Source organism: Mesoplodon bidens (assembly GCF_964165515.1).
Source record: "Mesoplodon bidens genome assembly, chromosome: 7".
NCBI lineage: Eukaryota > Metazoa > Chordata > Mammalia > Artiodactyla > Ziphiidae > Mesoplodon > Mesoplodon bidens.
Window position 1 is genome coordinate 30,592,796 of NC_138164.1, and position 20,596 is coordinate 30,613,391.

At 35.9% G+C, this 20,596-nt stretch overlaps 1 protein-coding gene across 1 annotated transcript in view; it reads right to left on the minus strand.

The window, feature by feature from the left end:
* Positions 1–20,596, minus strand: part of CEP126 (centrosomal protein 126) — a gene marked incomplete at both ends in the record, with an annotated part of 112,556 nt that overhangs the window by 39,709 nt on the left and 52,251 nt on the right. Inside the window, 1 exon segment of the mRNA XM_081240665.1 lies at positions 13,385–13,496. Within this exon segment, the coding sequence (XP_081096791.1) occupies positions 13,385–13,496 (112 nt within the window).

Genomic DNA, 20,596 nt, shown 5'->3' on the forward strand with positions numbered 1-20,596 from the left:
TTTGTAAAATAACTTACTCTGTGAGTCAGAATCAGGAATGACTGGTGAACCTCAGGGCAGGTGGGGTAAATAGTCAGGTGGGCCAGAAGGAATTGGGTCTGGTAGCCGAGGGAAACTGCAAGAAAAGCTGGAAGTAACTGGGGCTGGAGGGCGAGGAAGATATTTGATTGGGTAGGACAGTAATGGGGCTGGTAAGAAGTTCTTTGGAAGAGTAGAGGGGACAAATGGACAGATAGGCAGGGTATGGGGCTGGTGGGTGGGAGAAACAGTTGGATAGCTAGGACGAATTTGGGAATGGTGGGACAGCAATGGGGCTCTTAAAGAAGACAGCTGATCAGGTAAGTGGGGATCAGGTATGGAGACAGCTGGACAGGCAGGAATGGATCTGCACAGGTGGAAAAGCATTTGAACAGGAAGTAGAGAGAGCCTTATTAAGATGGTTTTTTGATTTATTGGGCTGTCTCGAGGCTTTCAATTCATATTATCTTTTGTTCTGAGGGTCCATGCATGATGTTCTTCTGATCACCCACTGTCCTCTCATGAGCTGAGAAATGTACATAGCTTACTTATTCAGGTTCCCCTTTCACATTCCTTGCTCTTAGAGTATTTTCACTTCTCAGAAGTCTGATAGTCATACAGATAATGAATATGGGCTAGAAAATCTGGTTTAAAGTACTGGTACAAAGGGCAAAGAGAGGTCAAATAGATTACTGCTCAGCTCTGGTCAGATTTCTCAGGGTAGCCTGTGGTTCAGGATCAACTGTCTCACCACAAATACATGGGTATTGGAGATAGATATCTAATAACATCATTTTAAAGTATAAAAATATGGGGAAAATATAGCTTATTTTACCCTACATCTACCAGAAGAACGGTCAAGTACATTATCTTTGTGATAAGGATTTGGTTGTGATGGAAGGCTTTTATTTTTATTAGTCATTTATTAATATTCTTATATCTCATTATTTCCTAAGTAGCTTTTATTTTCATATGGATATGTCTCTGATTTTTCTTGAGTCTTAAGCATTGAATGCCCTCCATTTATTTCATAAAATTTTTTTCTCCTTTAGATTACCACATTACAACATCTTAAATTATTTTAATCTACCACTAATATTTTCTACATTAGAACAATCATTTGTGAGTACTGATATACCTCCCCTTCTTTGGAAGCTCCCTGTTTCTTGACATTACTTTATTCTCTAACACATTTTAGGCTTATATTGTACAGAAAATGTATTTTTAATGTGACAATAGCTTATAAGTATTTGTAGTTTAATTATATTTTCAATAACAGTACATATAAATATTTCTATTAACCTAATACTTGATCTTTAATATTCCAAGCTGTCATATTTATATATAGCATTTTATAGTTTACAAAGTATTTTCACATACATGATTTAATACTGTTAGTTATCTGTGGAGAGGAGTTCAACTTTTAAATAAGTAAACAATAGTGTTCTCTCTATAAATTGTATACATTTGTTTCCAAAGACATAAAATTTATGTGGGTGTATGTATAGGTAGATATAAATATCATGAAGTCATAGTCATAATAGTGTATTACAATAATAACTGAAAACTATGTATTCTAATTTAGAATGGAGATAATTTCTCATAAAACAAAGTTGATATAATGGTCCTAGCAAGATTTGGTATAATGATAATTATGTTTGTTTGCTACAGGGAAATCAAAATTGTCTGACGCGTTATCTCTTCTAAGACTTTAAGGAAGTCTTAGAAGAGACATTGTTGAACAAAAAAGTCTATCCTTTCATTCATAATGCAAAAGAGCTTTTTTAATTGAAAATATCTGATAACAAAAAGGGTAATAATACACAGAAAAAGAAATCTAATAGTGAAGAAAACCTGTATACAAAAATGCACATTACTTCTATACTAAATGATTTGGAATTTTTTATCGCTCTAAATTCCCCTTGACCCTAACCCCCCACCCCTACTAATTGTCTGTCATCTTCCTTTTCAGAAAAAACTTTCCACACAGTACTCTAAAATTATACTGTGGTCACTGCCGCAACTTCCATTTGTTCCTTAACTTACTGCTATCTGGCTTCTACCTCTACTGCTCCAATGTACTGCTTTTGCTAGCGGCTAACTAATTGACCTAATTGCAGACCTAGACACTTCTTGACCACTATCTTTCCTGACTTTAATTCCCTTTATTTCCATATCATCATACGTTTCTGGTTATTTTCTGACTTCTCTGGTTGTTTCTTCTCAGGGTCTTTTTTGAGCTCCTCTTTCTTTGCTTGGATATGCTGGAATTTTTGAGAGTTATGTCATCTTCTTCTTTGCTTATCTATCCATACTCTGTGTGTAATATTATTTATACTGTCTGTGTGATCTTATCTGTATCTGTATGTGAGCGAAGGGTTAATAAAATCCATCCTCTGTGGACCAATTCAACTTTGGGTTAATTTTCTAACTCTGTCCCCTGGATTACTAGCAGGACTTGAACTGTGTTTCAGGCACATTGACTATGTAAAAAATAACCCTTTATTGGTAAACTGTATCTGTACCGGGACAACTGTGAATAAATCATAGATACCTGATAGGAAGCTATAGCTTTAGGTTTCCCTGAGTGTGGTAATCCTTATAACTGGACATATCTCTTGCATGGACGCTAGTCATATAGAGCCATTACAAGAAATATGGGCTTCTGTTTGGAACATGGGATTTCTAACCCAGGGTGGCTGTCTGTGCATTGTGATGTCATCATTTGTGGGAATAGGGGCACAGCAAAGATCAGCCCCTTGACTGTTTCATGGCATGCCATGAGAAGTCCTCCTGTTGAAGAATGTTGCCTATCGACATGCAATGTTTTTTGTCTTCTAATTGAGGCCAAACCTGGTCTATTGTAATCATGGGAGTTTGATTGTTTAGCTGAACCAAGACTCCCACTGGTGGGTATTGAACCATGGCTTTAACTTCATCCATTCATTGACAGCTATCATACCTATATTCATGGCCCAGACATCTTACAAATGAGAAATTGACTCCAGAATAGCCCATAAGTGTCTCAAACTCACAGTTTATCATCCTTCCAGTTACTTTCTCCCTTAAACCTCTTTGTACTGAATGGTCCTTATTTTGATAAATGGTTTCACTATCCATTAACTGACCAAACTCCATCTCCAGAGTCATCCTTAATTCCTCCCATTCACCTTTCAGTTCTTAAAAAGTTACCAAATCACACTGATTCTACCTCCTAAACAGGTCTTAAGAAGCCATTGTTTTCATTAAATAAAGTACCATTTTATCTGATTTTCCCACTTTTAGTCTTACCTTACTCTTTCTCATTCTGGCAATAGTCCTAAAATGTAAATGTTATATTCTTTCTTCAAATTTTTCAGCAATTGTTTTTAGGACAAACTCCTTAACAAGGCTTTTCATGATTTAACTCATGGTTTCCTTTCTAAACAACCTAACTGCCTACAATTTCTCACTGTACACACTAGTCAAAATGAATTACCTATGAACTTATGGTTACCAGAGGGAAGGGTGGGGTGGAGGGATAGACTTAGGATTGACAAGTATGCACTACTTTATTTAAAATAGATAACCAACAAGGACCTGCTGTATAGAACAGGGAACACTGATCAATATTCTGTAATAAGCTAAATGGGAAAATAAATTGCAAAAGAATAGATACATGTATATGTATGACTGAATCACTTTGCTGTACACCTGAAACTAACACAACAATGTTAATCAACTATGCTCCAATATAAAATAAAATAAAATAAAAACAAAAAAACCCACAAAATGAACTACCTACTTTCAGCTCCCTTAATACAACATGTCCTTTCATACTTTCATTCCTTTTCACTACTTGTTCCCTCTTTCTGGAGTTCCTTCTCAATGTCTCTGATGAATATCTTTCGCATCTATTAAACTTCAGGTCAAGTTTATATCCTCTGAGAAGTTTACATTATGCCAGTGGTGTATCTGTATTCAAACTATTTATTGACTACCTCCAACATGCATAGCACTGAGCTAAGCACCATAGGGAATATATGCATGTGTAAGATTTAGCCATTGTTCTCTACAATACTACAATCTGGTTGGGGAGACATAAGTACACATAAAAATTGAGCAACATACACAATCAGGACTTTAAAATTTATTTCTATAGCCTTGACCTCTTGTTTCATCTTAGGTCAAACTGGTTTTATACATTTCTACTTGCATATTTACTCCCTAAACTCAGAAGGCTCAAATGAATTTTAATAATATCTTGCCAAATCTGTACCTTTTCATTACATTCTTTTAAAATTTTAAAGTCACCAAATTCCCTCAATTATTGAAGACTCAAAATTTCAGGTTCTTTTGATTTTTCTGTTTTTTTTCGTTTTCATTATTCCATCATACACCAAAGTCATACTCTAGTCTTTCCATGAAATATCTTTTTCTTCTGTCTTTCTTTTCTATTTCACTACCATACCACCCTTTTAACATAAGTCCTTTTAAACTCATGGCTGGATACCTCTTGATTTTCCTGCACTGTTCTGTCCATACTCCAGTTTTTTTTTTTTTTTTTACTATCAAGGGACATTTTATTCTATATGAAACCTATCACATTACTCTTATTTTTAAAAAATTAATTTATTTTTTGTTGATCTATAATATTGTGTTAAATTCAGGTATATGGCACTTGATTCAGTATTTTTGCAGATTATGCTCCATTACAGGTTATTGTAAGATAATGGGCACAATTTCCTATGCTATACAGTATATTCTTGTTGTTTATCTATTTTATATATAGTAGTTTGTATCAATTAATCTCATATCCCTAATTTGTCCTTCCCCCCCTCCCCTCTGGCAACCGCAAGTTTGTTTCTCTATCTGTGTGTCTTTCTGTTTTGCATGTACATTCATACGTATTATTATTTAGGTTCCACATATAAGTAATATCATACAGTATTTGACTTTGTCTGCCTTATTTCATTAAGCATTGTATTCTCTAGGTCCATCCATGTTGCTGCAAATGGCAGAATTTCATTCCTTTTTATGGCTGAGTAATATTCCACCATATATATAAAACACATCTTCTTAATCCAATCATCTGGGAACCTGGGATGCTTCCATGTCTTGGCTATTGTAAACTGTGCTGCTATGAACACTGGGGTGCATATATGTTTTTGAATTAGTGACTTCATTTTTTTCCAGATATATACCCACGAGTGGAATTACTGGATCATATGGTAGTTCTATTTTTAGTTTTTTGAGGAATCTCCATACTGTTTCCCATAGTGGCTGCACCAACTTACATTCCCACCAATAGTGTACTAGGGTTCCCTTTTCTCCACATCCTCTTCAATATTTATTATTTGTATACATTTTGATGATGGCCATTCTGACAGGTGTAAGGTGATACGTCATTGTGGTTTTGATTTGCATTTCTCTACTAAGTCGAAAGTGATGTTGAGCATCTTTTCATATGCCTGTTGGCCATCTGTATGTCTTCTTTGGAAAAACATCCATTCAGGTCTTCTGTCTGTTTTTTGATTGGGTTGTTTCTTTTTGCTGTATTGAGTTGAGTTGTATGAGCTGTTTATATATTTTGGCTATTAACCCCTTATCAGTCATATTATTTACAAATATTTTCTCCGATTCAGTAGGTTGTCTTTTTGCATTGTCTATGGTTTCCTTTGTTGTGCAAAGGGTTTTATGTTTAATTAGATCCAATTTGTTTATTTTTACTCTTATTTCCTTTGCTTTAGGAGAGAGATCCAAAAAAATATTGTTATAATATACGTCAAAGAGCGTTACCTTTACATTTTCTTCTAGGAGTTTTATGGTTCCCAGTCTAACATTTAGGTCTTTAATCCATTAAGAGTTTATTTTTGCATACAGTGTTAGAGAATGTTTTAACTTCATTCTTTTACATGTAGCTGTCCAGTTTTCCCTGGACTCTGTGTCTTTTCTCCATTGTATATTCTTGCCTCCTTTGTCATTGGTTAATTGACCATAAGTGTGTGGGTTTATTTCTGGGCTCTCTGTTCTGTTCCATTAATCTATGTGGCTGTTGTTGTGCCAATACCACGTTGTTTTGATTACTGTAGCTTTGTAGTATAGTCTGAAGTCTGGGAGGGTTATGCCTCTAGCTTTGTTCTTTTTACTCAGGATTGCTTTGGCAATTCAGCATCTTTTGTGATTCTATATAAATTTTAGGATTATTTGTTCTAGTTCTATGAAAAATGTCATGGGTATTTTGATAGAGAGTGCATTAAATCTGTAGATTGCTTTGGGTAGTATGTCTATTTTAATAATATCACTCCCTCCAATCCAAGAGCATGGGATATCTTTCCATTTCTTTGGATCATCTTCAATTTCCTTTATCAGTGTTTTATAGTTTTCAGAGTACAAGTCTCTCACCTCCTTGGTAGTTTATTCCTAAATATTTTATTTTTTTTGTGTGATTATAAAACAGAATTATTTACTTTCTCTTTCTGATATTTCATTACTAGTGTATAGAAAGAGAACAGATTTCTGTATATTATTCTTGTATCCTGCAACCCTTCTGAATTCATTATTTCTAATAGTTCTTGGGTGGAGACTTTAGTGTTCTCTATAGAGAGTGTCATGTCATCTGCAAATAGTGACAGTTTTAACTCTTCGTCTTCAAATCTGCATATCTTTTATTACTTTTTCTTGTCTGATTGCTGTGGTTAGGACTTCCAATACTATGTTAAACAGAAGCAGCAAAAGTGGGCATTCTTGTCTTGTTTCTGACTTTAAAGGGAAACTTTCATTTTTCACAATTGAGTATGATTTGGCTGTGGGTTTGTCATAAATGACCTTTATTATGTTGAGATATGTTCCCTCTATACACATTTTGATGAGAGTTTTTATCATAAATATTGAATTTTGTTAAATACTTTTTCTGTATCTATTGAGACAATTGTAATTTTTATCTTTCCTTTTGTTAATGTGGTGGATCCTAGTGATTGATTTGTGTATGTGAACTACTCTTGTACCCCTGGAATAAATCCAACTTGATCATGATATATGATCTTTTTAATGTATTGTTGGATTCAGCTTGTGAATATTTTGTTGAAGATTTCTGCATCTATATTCATCAAAAATACTGGCCTGTAATTTAAATTTTTTGTAGTGTCTTTGCCTGGTTTTGGTATCACAGTAAGGGTGGCCTTGTAGAATAAATCTGGGAGTGTTCCATCCTCTTAAAGTTTTTGGAATAGTTTGATTACAACAGGTATTAGTTCTTCTTTATACATTTGATAGAATTCCCTGTGAAGCTGTCCCATCCTGGAATTTTGTTTGCTGGGAGTTTTTTTTTAATTGCAACTTTTATTTCACATCTAGTGACTGGTCTGTACAAATTGTCTGTTTCTTCTTGACTCAGTTTTGGTAAGCTGTATGTTTCTAGAAATTTGTCCATTTCTTCTAGGTTGTCCAGTTTGTTGGCATAAAACTGATCATAGGATTCTCTTATGGTTTTTTTTAACATCTTTATTGGAGTATAATTGCTTAACAATGGTGTGTTAGTTTCTGCTTTATAACAAAGTGAATCAGTTATACCTATACATATGTTCCCATATCTCTTCCCTCTTGTAGCTCCCTCCCTCCCACCCTCCCTATCTCACCCCTCTATGTGGTCACAAAGCACCGAGCTGATCTCCCTGTGCTATGCGGCTGCTTCCCACTAGTTATATATTTTATGTTTGGTAGTGTATATATGTCCATGCCACTCTCTTTGTCACAGCTTACCCTTCCCCCTCCCCATATTCTCAAGTCCATTCTCTAGTAGGTCTGTGTCTTTATTCCCATCTTGCCCTTAGGTTCTTCATGGCCTTTTTTTTTCTTTCTTAGATTCCATATATATGCATTAGCATATGGTATTTGTTTTTCTCTTGCTGACTTACTTCACTCTGTATGACAGACACTAAATCCATCCACCTCACTACAAATCACTCCATTTTGTTTCTTTTTATGCCGAGTAATATTCCATTGCATATATGTGCCACATCTTCTTTATCCATTCATCTGTTGATGGACACTTAGGTTGCTTCCATGTCCTGGCTGTTGTAAATAGAGCTGCAATGAACATTTTGGTACATGACTCTTTTTGAATTATGGTTTTCTCAGGGTATATGCCCAGTAGTGGGATTGCTGGGTCATATGGTAGTTCTATTTTTAGTTTTCTAAGGAACCTCCATACTGTTCTCCATAGTGGCTGTATCAATTTACATTCCCACCAACAATGCAAGAGGATTCCCTTTTCTCCACACCAGCTCCAGTATTTATTGTTTGTAGATTTTTTGATGATGGCCATTCAGACAGGTGTGAGATGTTATCTCATTGTAGTTTCGATTTGCATTTCTCTAATGATTAATGATGTTGAGCATTCATTCATGTGTTTGTTGGAAATCTGTATATCTTCTTTGGAGAAATGTCTATTTAGGTCTTCTGCCCATCTTTGGATAGGGTTGTTTGTTTTTTTGATATTGAGCTGCATGAGCTGCTTGTAAATTTTGGAGATTAATCCTTTGTCCATTGCTTCATTTGCAAATATTTTCTCCCATTCTGAGGGCTGGCTTTTGGTTTTGTTTATAGTTTCCTTTGCTGTGAAAAAGCTTTTAAGTTTCATTAAGTCCCATTTGTTTATTTTTGTTTTTATTTCCATTTCTCTAGGAGGTGGGTCAAAAAGGATCTTGCTGTGATTTATGTCATAGAGTGTTCTGCCTATGTTTTCCTCTAAGAGTTTGATAGTGTCTGGCCTTACATTTTGGTCTTTAACCCATTTTGAGTTTATTTTTGTGTATGGTGTTAAGGAGTGTTCTAATTTCATACTTTTACATGTACCTATACAGATTTCCCAGCACCACTTGTTGAAGAGGATGTGTTTTCTCCACTGTACATTCTTGCCTCCTTTATCAAAGATAAGGTGACCATATGTGCATGGGTTTATCTCTGGGCTTTCTATCCTGTTCCATTGATCTATATTTCCATTTTTGTGCCAGTACCATACTGTCTTGATTACTATAGCTTTGTAGTATAGTCTGAAGTCAGGGAGCCTGATTCCTCCAGCTCCTTTTTTCGTTCTCAAGATTGCTTTGGCTATTCGGAGTCTTTTGTGTTTCCATAGAGATTGAAAAATATTTTGTTCTAGTTCTGTGAAAAATGCCACTGGTAGCTTGATAGGGATTGCATTAAATCTGTGGATTGCTTTGGGTAGTAGAGTCATTTTCATAATGTTGTTTCTTCCAATCCAAGAACATGGTATATCTCTCCATCTATTTGTATCATCTTTAATTTCTTTCATCAGTGTCTTATAATTTCCTGCATACAGGTCTTTTGTCTCCTTAGGTAGGTTTATTCCTAGATATTTTATTCTTTTTGTTGCAATGGTAAATGGGAGTGTTTTCTTAATTTCACTTTCAGATTTTTCATCATTAGTGTATAGGAGTGCAAGAGATTTCTGGGCATTAATTTTGTATCCTCCTACTTTACAAAATTCATTGATTAGCTCTAGTAGTTTTCTGTTAACATCTTTAGGATTCTCAATGTATAATATCATGTCATCTGCAAACAGTGACAGCTTTACTTCTTATTTTCCAGTTTGGATTCCTTTTATTTCTTTTTCTTCTGTGATTGCTGTGGCTAAAACTTCCAAAACTATGATGAATATTAGTGGTAAAAGTGGGCAACCTTGTCTTGTTCCTGATCTTAGTGGAAATGGTTTCAGTTTTTAACCATTGAGGACTATGTTGGCTGTGGGTTTGTCATATATGACCTTTATTATGTTGAGGAAAGTTCCCTCTATGCCTACTTTCTGCAGGGTTTTTATCATAAATGTATTTTGTCAAAAGCTTTCTCTGAATTGATTGAGAAGATCATATGGCTTTTCTCCTTCAATTTGTTAATATGGTGTATCACATTGATTGATTTGCATATATTGAAGAATCCTTGCATTCCTGGAATAAACCCAACTTGATCATGGTGTATGGTCCTTTTAATGTGCTGTTGGACTCTGTTTGCTAGTATTTTGTTGAGGATTTTTGCATCTATGTTCATCAGTGATATTGGCCTGTAGTTTTCTTTCTTTGTGACATCATTGTCTGGCTTTGGTATCAGGGTGATGGTGGCTTCATAGATGAGTTTGGGAGTGTTCCCTCTGCTGTATTTTGGAAGAGTTTGAGAAGGATAGGTCTTAGCTGTTCTGTAAATGTTTGATAGAATTCACCTGTGAAGCCATCCGATCCTGGGCTTTTGTTTGTTGGAAGATTTTTAATCACAGTCTCAATTTCAGTGCTTGTCATTGGTGTCTTCATATTTTCTATTTCTTCCTGGTTCAGTGATGGAAGGTTGTGTATTTCTAAGAATTCGTCCATTTGTTCCAGGTTGTCCATTTTATTGGGATAGAGGTGCTTGTGGTAATCTCTTATGATCCTTTGTATTTCTGCAGTGTCAGTTGTTACTTCTCCTTTTTTTTTTTTTTTTTTGATGTTGGGGGTAGGAGTTTATTTATTTATTTACTTATTTTTGCTGTGTTGGGTCTTCATTTCTGTGTGAGGGCTTTCGCTAATTGTGGCAAGCGGGGGCCACTCTTCATCATGGTGCACGGGCCTCTCACTATCGCGGCCTCTCTTGTTGCGGAGCACAGGCTCCAGACGCACAGGCTCAGTAGTTGTGGCTCACGGGCCTAGCTGCTCCGCGGCATGTGGGATCTTCCCAGACCAGGGCTCGAACCCGTGTCCCCTGCATTGGCAGGCAGATTCTCAACCACTGCGCCACCAGGGAAGCCCACTTCTCCTTTTTTATTTCTAATTGTATTGATTTGAGTCTTCTCCCTTTTTTTGATGAGTCTGGCTAATGGTTTATCAATTTTGTTTATCCTCTCAAAGAACCAGCTTTTAGTTTTATTGATCTTTGCTATTGTTTCCTTCATTTCTTTCCATTTATTTCTGATCTGATCTTTATGATTTATTTCCTTCTGCTAACTTCGGGGTTTTTTGTTCTTCTTTCTCTAATTGCTTTAGATGCAAGGTTAGGTTGTTTATTTGAGACGTTTCCTGTTTCTTAAGGTAGGATTGTATTGCTCTAAACTTCCCTCTTAGAACTGCTTTTGCTGCGTACCATAGGTTTTGGGTCATCGTGTCTCCATTGTCATCTGTTTCTAGGTATTTTTTGATTTCCTCTTTGAGTTCTTCAGTGATCTCTTGGTTATTAAATAGTGCATTGATGAGCCTCCATGTTTGTATTTTTTACAGATCTTTTCCTGTAATTTATATCTAGTCTCATAGCATTGTGGTCCGAAAAGATACTTGATATGATTTCAATTTTCTTAAATTTACCAAGGCTTGATTTGTGACCCAAGGTATGATCTATCCTGGAGAATGTTCCAAGAGCACTTGAGGAGAATGTGTATTCTGTTGTTTTTGGATGGAATGTCCTATAAATATCAATTATGTCCACCTTGTTTAATGTATTATTTAAAGCTTGTGTTTCCTTATTTATTTTCATTTTGGATGATCTGTCCATTGGTGAAAGTGGGGTGTTAAAGTCCCCCAGTATGATTGTTTGACTGTCTATTTCCCCTTTTATGGCTGTTAGTATTTGCCTTATGTATTGAGGTGCTCCTATGTTGGGTTCATAAATATTCACAATTGTTATATTTTCTTTTTGGATCGATCCCTTGATCATTATGTAGTGTCCTTTGTCTCTTGTAATAGTCTTTATTTTAAAGTCTATTTTGTCTGATATGAGAATTGTTACTCCAGCTTTCTTTTGATTTCAATTTGAATGGAACATCTTTTTCCATCCCCTCACTATCAGTCTCTATGTGACCCTAGGTCTGAAGTGGGTCTCTTGTAGACAGCATATATACAGGTTTTGTTTTTGTATCCATTCAGCGAGTCTGTGTCTTTTGGTGGGAGCATTTAATCCATTTACATTTAACGTAATTATTGATAACTATGTTCCTATTCCCATTTTCTTAATTGTTTTGGGTTTGTTATTGTAGGTCTTTTCCTTCTCTTGTGTTTCCTGCCTAGAGAAGTTCCTTTAGCATTTGTTGTAAAGCTGATTTGGTGGTGCTGTGCCCTCTCAGCTTTTGCTTGTCTGTAAAGGTTTTAATTTCTGCATCAAATCTGAATGAGATCCTTGCTGGGTAGAGTAACCTTGGTTGTAGGTTTTTGTCCTTCATCACTTTAACTATGTCCTGCCACTCCATTCTGGCTTGCAGAATTTCTGCTGAAAGATCAGCTGTTAACCTTATGGGGATTCCCTTGTGTGTTATTTGTTGTGTTTCCCTTGCTGCTTTTAATATTTTTTTTGTATTTAATTGTATTGTATTTAATTTTTGACAGTTTGATTAATATATGTCTTGGCGTGTTTCTCCTTGGGTTTATCCTGTATGGGGCTCTCTATGCTTCCTGGAGTTGATTTCCTATTTCCTTTCCCATATTAGGGAAGTTTTCCACTATAATCTCTTTAAATATTTTCTCAGTCCCTTTCTTTTTCTCTTCTTCTTCTGGTACCCCTATAATTTGAATGTTGGTGCATTTAATGTCCCAGAGGTCTCTGAGACTCTCCTCAGTTCTTTTCATTCTTTTTTCTTTTTTTCTGCTCTTCAGTAGTTATTTCCACTGTTTTATCTTCCAGGTCACTTATCCATTCTTCTGCCTCAGGTATTCTGCTATGGATCCCTTCTAGAGAATTTTAAATTTAATTTATTGTGTTGTTCATCATTGTTTTCTCTTTAGTTCTTCTAGAAACTAGAAATATCTAGGCTTAAGACATTTGAAGACAAAACAATGGATGAGATCAGCTGTGGAGATTATATGCTATGACAACAGAACTAGGTTAGAACACTAAAGAACAGTAACATTTAAGGAAGTGAAAAAAAGAGAAGCCTACAGATAGGAACAGAATGGTTGATACAGGACTACATAGCGAGAGAAGGTAGATCTAAGGAAGTACAGACTTTCACTGTAGCTTTTTAAAGATATCCAGGAAAGATTTTCAGTGAGGAAAAATCCATTTCTACCATAAAGTTCCTCCTCTTACCTAAATTTATATCATTACAACTCAAAATTTTTTTTCTCTCCGTAAAACCAATATCAATATTTTAAAATGGTTTTTATGATAATTCTCATAGAAAATTACTAACATAGGCAGCATTGTAATACCAAAGACAACAAATTAAAATTCCTACTTACTCTTGAAGCAGTTTATATTGTACTCTACCTCAATTCAATGTGTGAAATTTAAATAGTAAATTCTAAAACAGAGGTAAGGAGTAACTGATGAAAAGGCCTACAAACTCAGCAACTAGAGAACTATTTAATTATTATATATTAGTAATTACACATGATAATCATAAATTACTTACCTCCCGTCTATTATTGGTCTGTGGGAAGAGGGAAGGTTTACCTCTGATTTTAAGTTGGATTTCTGAATTTGTTTGAGGGCCGCTTCTAATGGAGGAACTGGTTTTTGAAAAACTAAGGGGATAATAAAGGTCAAATAGTACAGAATCACTTCATCTTCAACACTCTCTTTATATATAATTTAATTGGTCAATGATAAAATACTACCTTAAAATTTTTGTAAATAATTTTTTAGAACAGTGTAAATATTTTAAATTTAGACACCCAATTCCCCAATAAGAAACAGTTACCTCAAAATTATCATCGCCTATTTTAAGAATATTTATTTGGAAAAATGAAACATTGAGAAATGTCCAGCCTTTTTAGTCTGGCATGCAAACTCCATGATATCTGATTTCATAGTTCCATAAACTTCTGACAAAATTTACAAATATTCTTATGAAGAAAAGGGGAAGATATAAAAACACCATTTAACATTTATTGAGCATTTACTGTTAAAGACCTTATTTTTAAGCACTGTATAAGTATTAACTAATTTAATTCTTACTAAGGGCTTTGAGGCAGATGCTACTTGAATCTCCATTTTGCACCTGAGGAAACTGAAGCATAGAGAAGCTAAGTAACTTGTTCAAGGTCATACATTATATGGACACTCACTCACACACCACTCTGCACAACCTCTAATCCAACCCTAGCTCCCATAAGTATCCACTTTCCCAAGAATTTCCATTGTGCACTTTGGTACACACTTTCCTGTTTCAGTTGAAACATAGCTTCTTTTTAAAGGATATTGCTTTTCCTTCAGCCCTCTTATGGGGAGGCACAAATAACTAAAAATAACTCAAGGTCTGAAGGTAGAGTAGGTGACTTTCTAGCTCTCCAATTACACTACCGAACTGTTTCCTCCTTTCTCCTTTAAAAAACCCATGTCCTCAGTCTTTTCCACTATTATAATGTTTGTTATTTACCTTAAAATGTTTAAGCAAAACCAGTATATTTTTATGAATGGGTTAGTTCTAACTTGAACTCTAGAGTCAAGGGGTGATTGCATAAAATACTAGTGAAAAATGCACAGTTACAAGATGGTTTGCTGGATATTCTAATCATAAAGGGCCAATCCTCTTGAGGCAGAAACTATCAAGCTTTAGATTTTGATTGTTTTTCTAATTAGCATAATCAATGTCCCAAATGGTTGCTTATTGGTAAAACTAATGGCCAGTTGCACAGCCTGATGAATGTTAAAAATGGACTTTCTTTGTTGAAATTGGAGATATTTAAGACAAGTGGTCTTTCCTAAAATATTTTAATCACTCTCTACCCTTGCATGAACAGAGAATAAGAATCTAGGGAGGTCTATACCCTATACCTTTACAGATGGTATTGAGGTTTGATCTCTGATTAGTCTTGGCTCCAGCTGTTAAACAGGAACATTTCTGATGGTCCAATACCAGAAGGCACATAAATTTTGTCTCTGGAACGTGACTGTGTAAGTCTGAGTGGACCTTTCACAGAAAGTGTAGTCGTCAGAGCACATAAAAGGACAGAGAACTGGGACTTTATTGAGCTTAGCGAACAAGTAGTATCAATTGTTTTGTGTCTGCTTTGCTAAAAAATGTTTAGTTGTGCTAGATTATAGTCTGAGACTTTGCTTTTATTAACACTCACCACTTATTGTCTATCAAATAGAACTTAAAAACTACCTTTAAAACTAAGGTAGTTTTACAAACAGTTTACAAACACCCATTACTCTTTCTTGTTGCTGTTGTCTAATGACCTTCTAGTCACTACCTCATACTCACTTATGAAAATTTAAGCTTACATTTTTTGAGTATTTATGGTGTATTCAGGCTTTATTATTTCATTTAAACCACTAGGCTCCTCCTTCCAGTTCTTTTGCTCTAATATTCTAACTCCAACAATTCTCTGACTCCAACAATTTTTCTGACCTCATTGGAACTCCCAATCCCTTTTTCGAAGCAAGGGGAAGCATCAGCTATCATGTACATCGGGTGAACCTTTGGTTTAACTCTCATAATTTGGGAATAAACTAAACCAATAGACAATTAAATAAACAGTTATTTATCATAGCTTTGTTGTTGTTCTTCACTCATGGCATTACATTTTCTTAAAATTTTAATTTTGTACAGGTAATATATTCATGTTCAGAAATCAAAAAAATAAAATACACATTTGGAAGTCTTGCTCTTATTGGTCATTTGTGTATTCTATCACTGTTTATGCGAATACAAACATACATAAGTATATATTCTATTTTAAAAAGTTGAAGTATAGTTTACAATACTATCTTAGTTTCAGGTGTACAACACAGATATTCAATATTTTTATAGACTATACTCCATTTAACATTATTAAAAAATAATGGCTATATTTCCCTGTGCTGTACAGTATATCCTTGCTTCTTGTCTATTTTATACATAGTAGTTTGTGTCTTTTAACCCAGCAGTCCCCAACCTTTTTGGCACCAGGGACTTGTTTCGTGGAAGACAATTTTTCCACAGACAGGGGTGGGGGTATGGTTCAGGCAGTAATGAGAGCGATGGGGAGTGATGGGGAGAAATGGGGAGTGGCAGATGAAGCTTCGCTCACTTGCGCACTGCTCACCTCCTGCTGTGCGGCCCTGTTCCTAACAGCCTGCAGACCAGTAGTGGTCTGTGGTCTGGGGGTTGGGGACCCCTGTTTTAACCCATACCCCTATTTGTCCCACCCTTTTCACCCTCCACACTGGTAACCACTAGTTTGTTCTTTGTATCTGTAAGGTTATTTCTGTTTTTAAATATACATTCATTTTTTAGATTTTGCATATAAGTGATAACAGAGCTTGTCTTTCTCTGACTTATTTCAATAAGGATAATACTCTATAGGTCCATCCACATTGTTGCAAATGGCAGAATTTCATTCTTTTTTGTGGCTAATATTCCATTGTATATATTTTCCCTAATTCAGTTAGAATTCTTATTACTATTGCTTTGAATTCTTTATCTGGTAAATTATTTGTGTTTCATTATTTGTTTTTTTCTCTTGCTCTTTCAATGGAGACCAATTCTTCTGTCTTCTCATTTTGCTTAACAGTCTCTGTCTCTGTGAAATTAGGTGAAACAGCTACCTATTGCTGTCTTGAAGGGGTGTCCTTATGTGGGAGCATCTCTATACAGCCTGTGTGTCCAGTGGTTTTGGTGGGAGGCCTGGATTTGACATGAACACAAGTCATGTCTTTTCTCAGGGTGTGCTGGCAGCTATCACTTTGGAAGGATGTGGGGCTGGAGAAGGAGGTGTTAGGGCCAGAGCCAGGAGTGAGCTGGGGCTTCCTCTCTGCTCAGGGACTGTCACCACCTTATTGGGGCCAGGGTCAGGTCCCAAGTTGCTGGAGCAGAAGCCCTAAGGATTGGGTCTGAGCTAGCTCTGTTCCATTTAAGTGTGAGCTTCCCCTCTCCCAGCACCAGCACTCTTGCCCCTGACGTGAGCAGTGTTGGAACAGGAGGGGCTAGTGTGATCTCTTCGTGTGTGACCAGGTGGAAGCTGCAACAGTTTGGCCACATACAGAGTTTGGGCTGCTTCTGATGCGCTGCCTGTGCAAGTGTCCATAATGGCTGCCCTCCCCCAAAGGATACCACTTTGGTTCTGAATTGCCTCTGTGTCTCATGGCTGAGCTATTTCTTTGGTTGTGGCAGCCATAGTTCCAGTGTGGACCTGTGACATGAAGTAAGCAGGGACTGAGCATTCACTTGGCTCAGGCTGCGGTGTGCTCCAGAGCAGTTTCAGGAAACCAGTCAGCCACCTGCGCAGTTTCAATCTGCCTCTCTGCCCTCTTTTGGGAGTAAGCAAGTGTGTGCGTACTCCTCCCAAGCTTGAGTACAGGCTTCCCACAGCCTTCCTGTTAGTCCCACCAGCCCTCCAGCCAGCCTAGGGGCTCATCTTCCCTGTGTTGGCACCCAGGACTGGGGCGCCCAATATGTGGCTGGGACAGAATCACTCACTCCCCAGGGAGGATTTCTGCCTGTGTAATCTCCCATTTCCTCTGAGTACCCTTCCTGGGGCACAGGTCCCAACCTGTTCGCTTCTCTTTCTTTCCTACCCTATTCCATGTGGATCTTTCTTTCAGCCTTGGTTGCACAGAAGCCTTTCTACCAGTTTCCAGTGAGAACTGTTTCACATGTAGATGTATTTTTGATGTGTTTGTTGGGGGAGGTGAATTCTATGTCCTCCTACTCCACCATCTTGATCTCCTCCCTTAATATATATTCTAATTTCCCTCTTGTCTTATGCAGAAGGTAGAATATTGTGTATACTGATATGAATCTATACAATTTGGGGGGCTTCGTTAAGAAAAAATACTGCAAAGCTACTAATATAAAATTAGATGTCGAGGCCATGACAGTGAAACTTAAACCTTATTGGCTTTATGGTAAATCTATCTCTGCTGGAGATTGTTCTGTATAAGTCCATAAAGAATTTCCCAGTTTTTTAATAGCTGCATTATATTCCATTGAGTGAATGTGTACGTCATTTGTTTTTACTAAAACTCCTCACTTTCTGTATATAGGCCCTTGGGTAGTCGGCACCCTCTCTGGGGCAAATGATACTCATGAGTGGTGAGTACTCTGAGGCATTTAATACAACTGACCACATCCACTTTCTTAAAACTACCTTTCCTTTGCCTCTTATAACAATTTTCTTTGTTTGCTTTTGTTTCCCATCCTGCTTTCTTGATAACTACTTTTCAAAATCCATTTTTAGTTTTCATTTCTCTACTTATAACAAATGCTAGTGTGCACTAAGATTCTATTTTAGGCCCTATCTTCAATCTGCGTCTATATCCAATATTTACCTTACCTTTCCACATGGCTTCCTTTACCAACTATATATCTATTCATCAGTGACTCTTAAATATAATTTCTATTCCATATCTTTTTCTTAAGTTTCAGATACATATTTCTAGTTGTTGATTTGATTTCCCTATTTGCATGAGTCATGGGAAGCTCAAAGTCAATGCATTTAAAACTTAATAAATAGTCTTTCATATCTCTAACCTGATTCTTCTTCTTTACTTGCAACCTTGATTAATATCATCATCCACCAAAATAATTAATTCATTAACTAAGTCCTTATTGAGTGCTAAAAATTTGTGAGGCTCTGAGCTAGTTCTTAGGGGCACTGTTCTCCTAGTCTTTCTTCCAGCCATCTTGATAAATTAGTAACTGAATCTATTGGTTATATCTCTTGAATATATTACCTCCTGTCTCTATATCCAGTGCAGTGCTTTAATTTAGCAGCTTAACACTTCTTGCCACAAATACTGAAATAATCTACTACTAGTCTACCTACTTTAATATGTCTCTACTTCAATACACCTTCCATGTTGTATGGATAATTATCTTTCTAACAAATCTAATTTTAGCACAGACTCTTAGTTTCCTACCTAATATCCATTTTCCCTTTGTTCCTTGGTAATACACACTATATTTTTAGGGGTGGCAATATAGCCACATTAAAAAAAAAACTATATTTTCCAGTCTCCCTTGCAGATGGAGTTGCCAATTAGATATAAGCAGATAGATGGGGGCTTCTAGGAAAACAATTTAAAGGGAGCTCAGAGGTATACCCTTCTGTCCTTTCCATTTCTTCCTTCTTCCTGTCTACAACACTGACATGATGTCTGGAGCTTCAGCCGCTACCATATGACCATGAGGGTAAAGCTATGTAAATCACATACTGAGGGCAGCTGAGCTGAGAGACAGAAGGAGTCTGTGTTCCCAGTGACTTTGCATAATCATCAAACCAGCTCCTTACTGCCAAACTGAGGACTTCACATTACACTAGAGAAAAATAAACCCTTATGATGTTTAAGATATTATTATTTTTAGCAGTGTTACTAGTTGCTCTTACTTTCAGTAAGATCTCTTATTGACCCAGTTAACTGACTTCTTTCCAGTTAAAAAACTTTAAGTGGACTGCATATTGGATAAAGATAAAATTCGTAGCATGGCATACAAAGTTCGTAGAGAATTGTTCCAACTCATTTTTCTAGCCTTATATCCATTTTTTCCCCATCATATGCTTTGGATACACTTTGTATTTGCAATATATAATTCACTTGCAAAAGCTGTTCCTTATGTCTGGGATGTTTTTAAATTGTCTCTTTGCTTGGCAAAATGCTTATTCTTCAAGATTCAAATTTTTCCAGGGATGATATCCCTCATATCCCTGCATAAGTTTAGTGTTCCTTCCTCTGTGCTCTCATATACTTTATACATTCTGCTACCATAGCAATTATATTTATTGACATTAATTGTTTATATTACTCTCATCTCCAGAATAAACTGTGAGGTCTTTAATGGTAGAGCACAATTAGATTTCTCTGTATCTCAGCATCTCAGCTTAGCCCAGGGCTGTGTACAATGCAGCACAACATATGTTTGCTGAATACATAAAGGTTCTGCTTCTCTTTTATTTTTTTTTGAAGATTTGACATTTTGTTGCTAATTCTGTGTTACTATTTAAGGCATAAAAAATGTAGATGTGATATTGAAGAATCAAACATAATCATTTAAAAATTCTGAATTGGTTTCAGTCTTAGATTGTTGGATTATGTCACTCTGTACTTTTGTTTTATTTTGCCAGTCTCTCAAATATGAATTTGAGCAAAAATGTGGACAAAATGCCAAAATGAATCTGTCATTAATTTACTAAACCTAACGACTTCCCTGCCAGTCCAGTGGTTAAGACTCCATGCTTCCACTGCAGGGGGCACGGGCTCAATCTCTGGTCAGAGAATGAAGATTTCACATGCCGTGTGGTGCAGCCAAAAAAAAAAAAAAAAAAGAAGGATATGTATGTATGTATGTATGTATGTATATATATATATATATATATATATATATATATATATATATATATAAATTTACTAAACCTAAATGCTAAATTTTCTTTTTATGTTAAACTATTTATTAAATCAGTTTTAAAAAGATAAAGCACTGTAAGCCAGTATTAAGTAGAATCAAACTTGTGTGCTTTCCAAATTTACAAATAGAGCCAACAAAATATTAATTCTCCAAATTAAACCTATATCAAATTGCAATTTTTCATTTGGTTAAAGTCCTATTATTCAAAAGGCATAGTAGTCTTTTTAGTCTGAATTTCCACTTTGTTTCTTAATTTATTTTATTGTCTACTCAAGCTGAATGTGATTATAACTT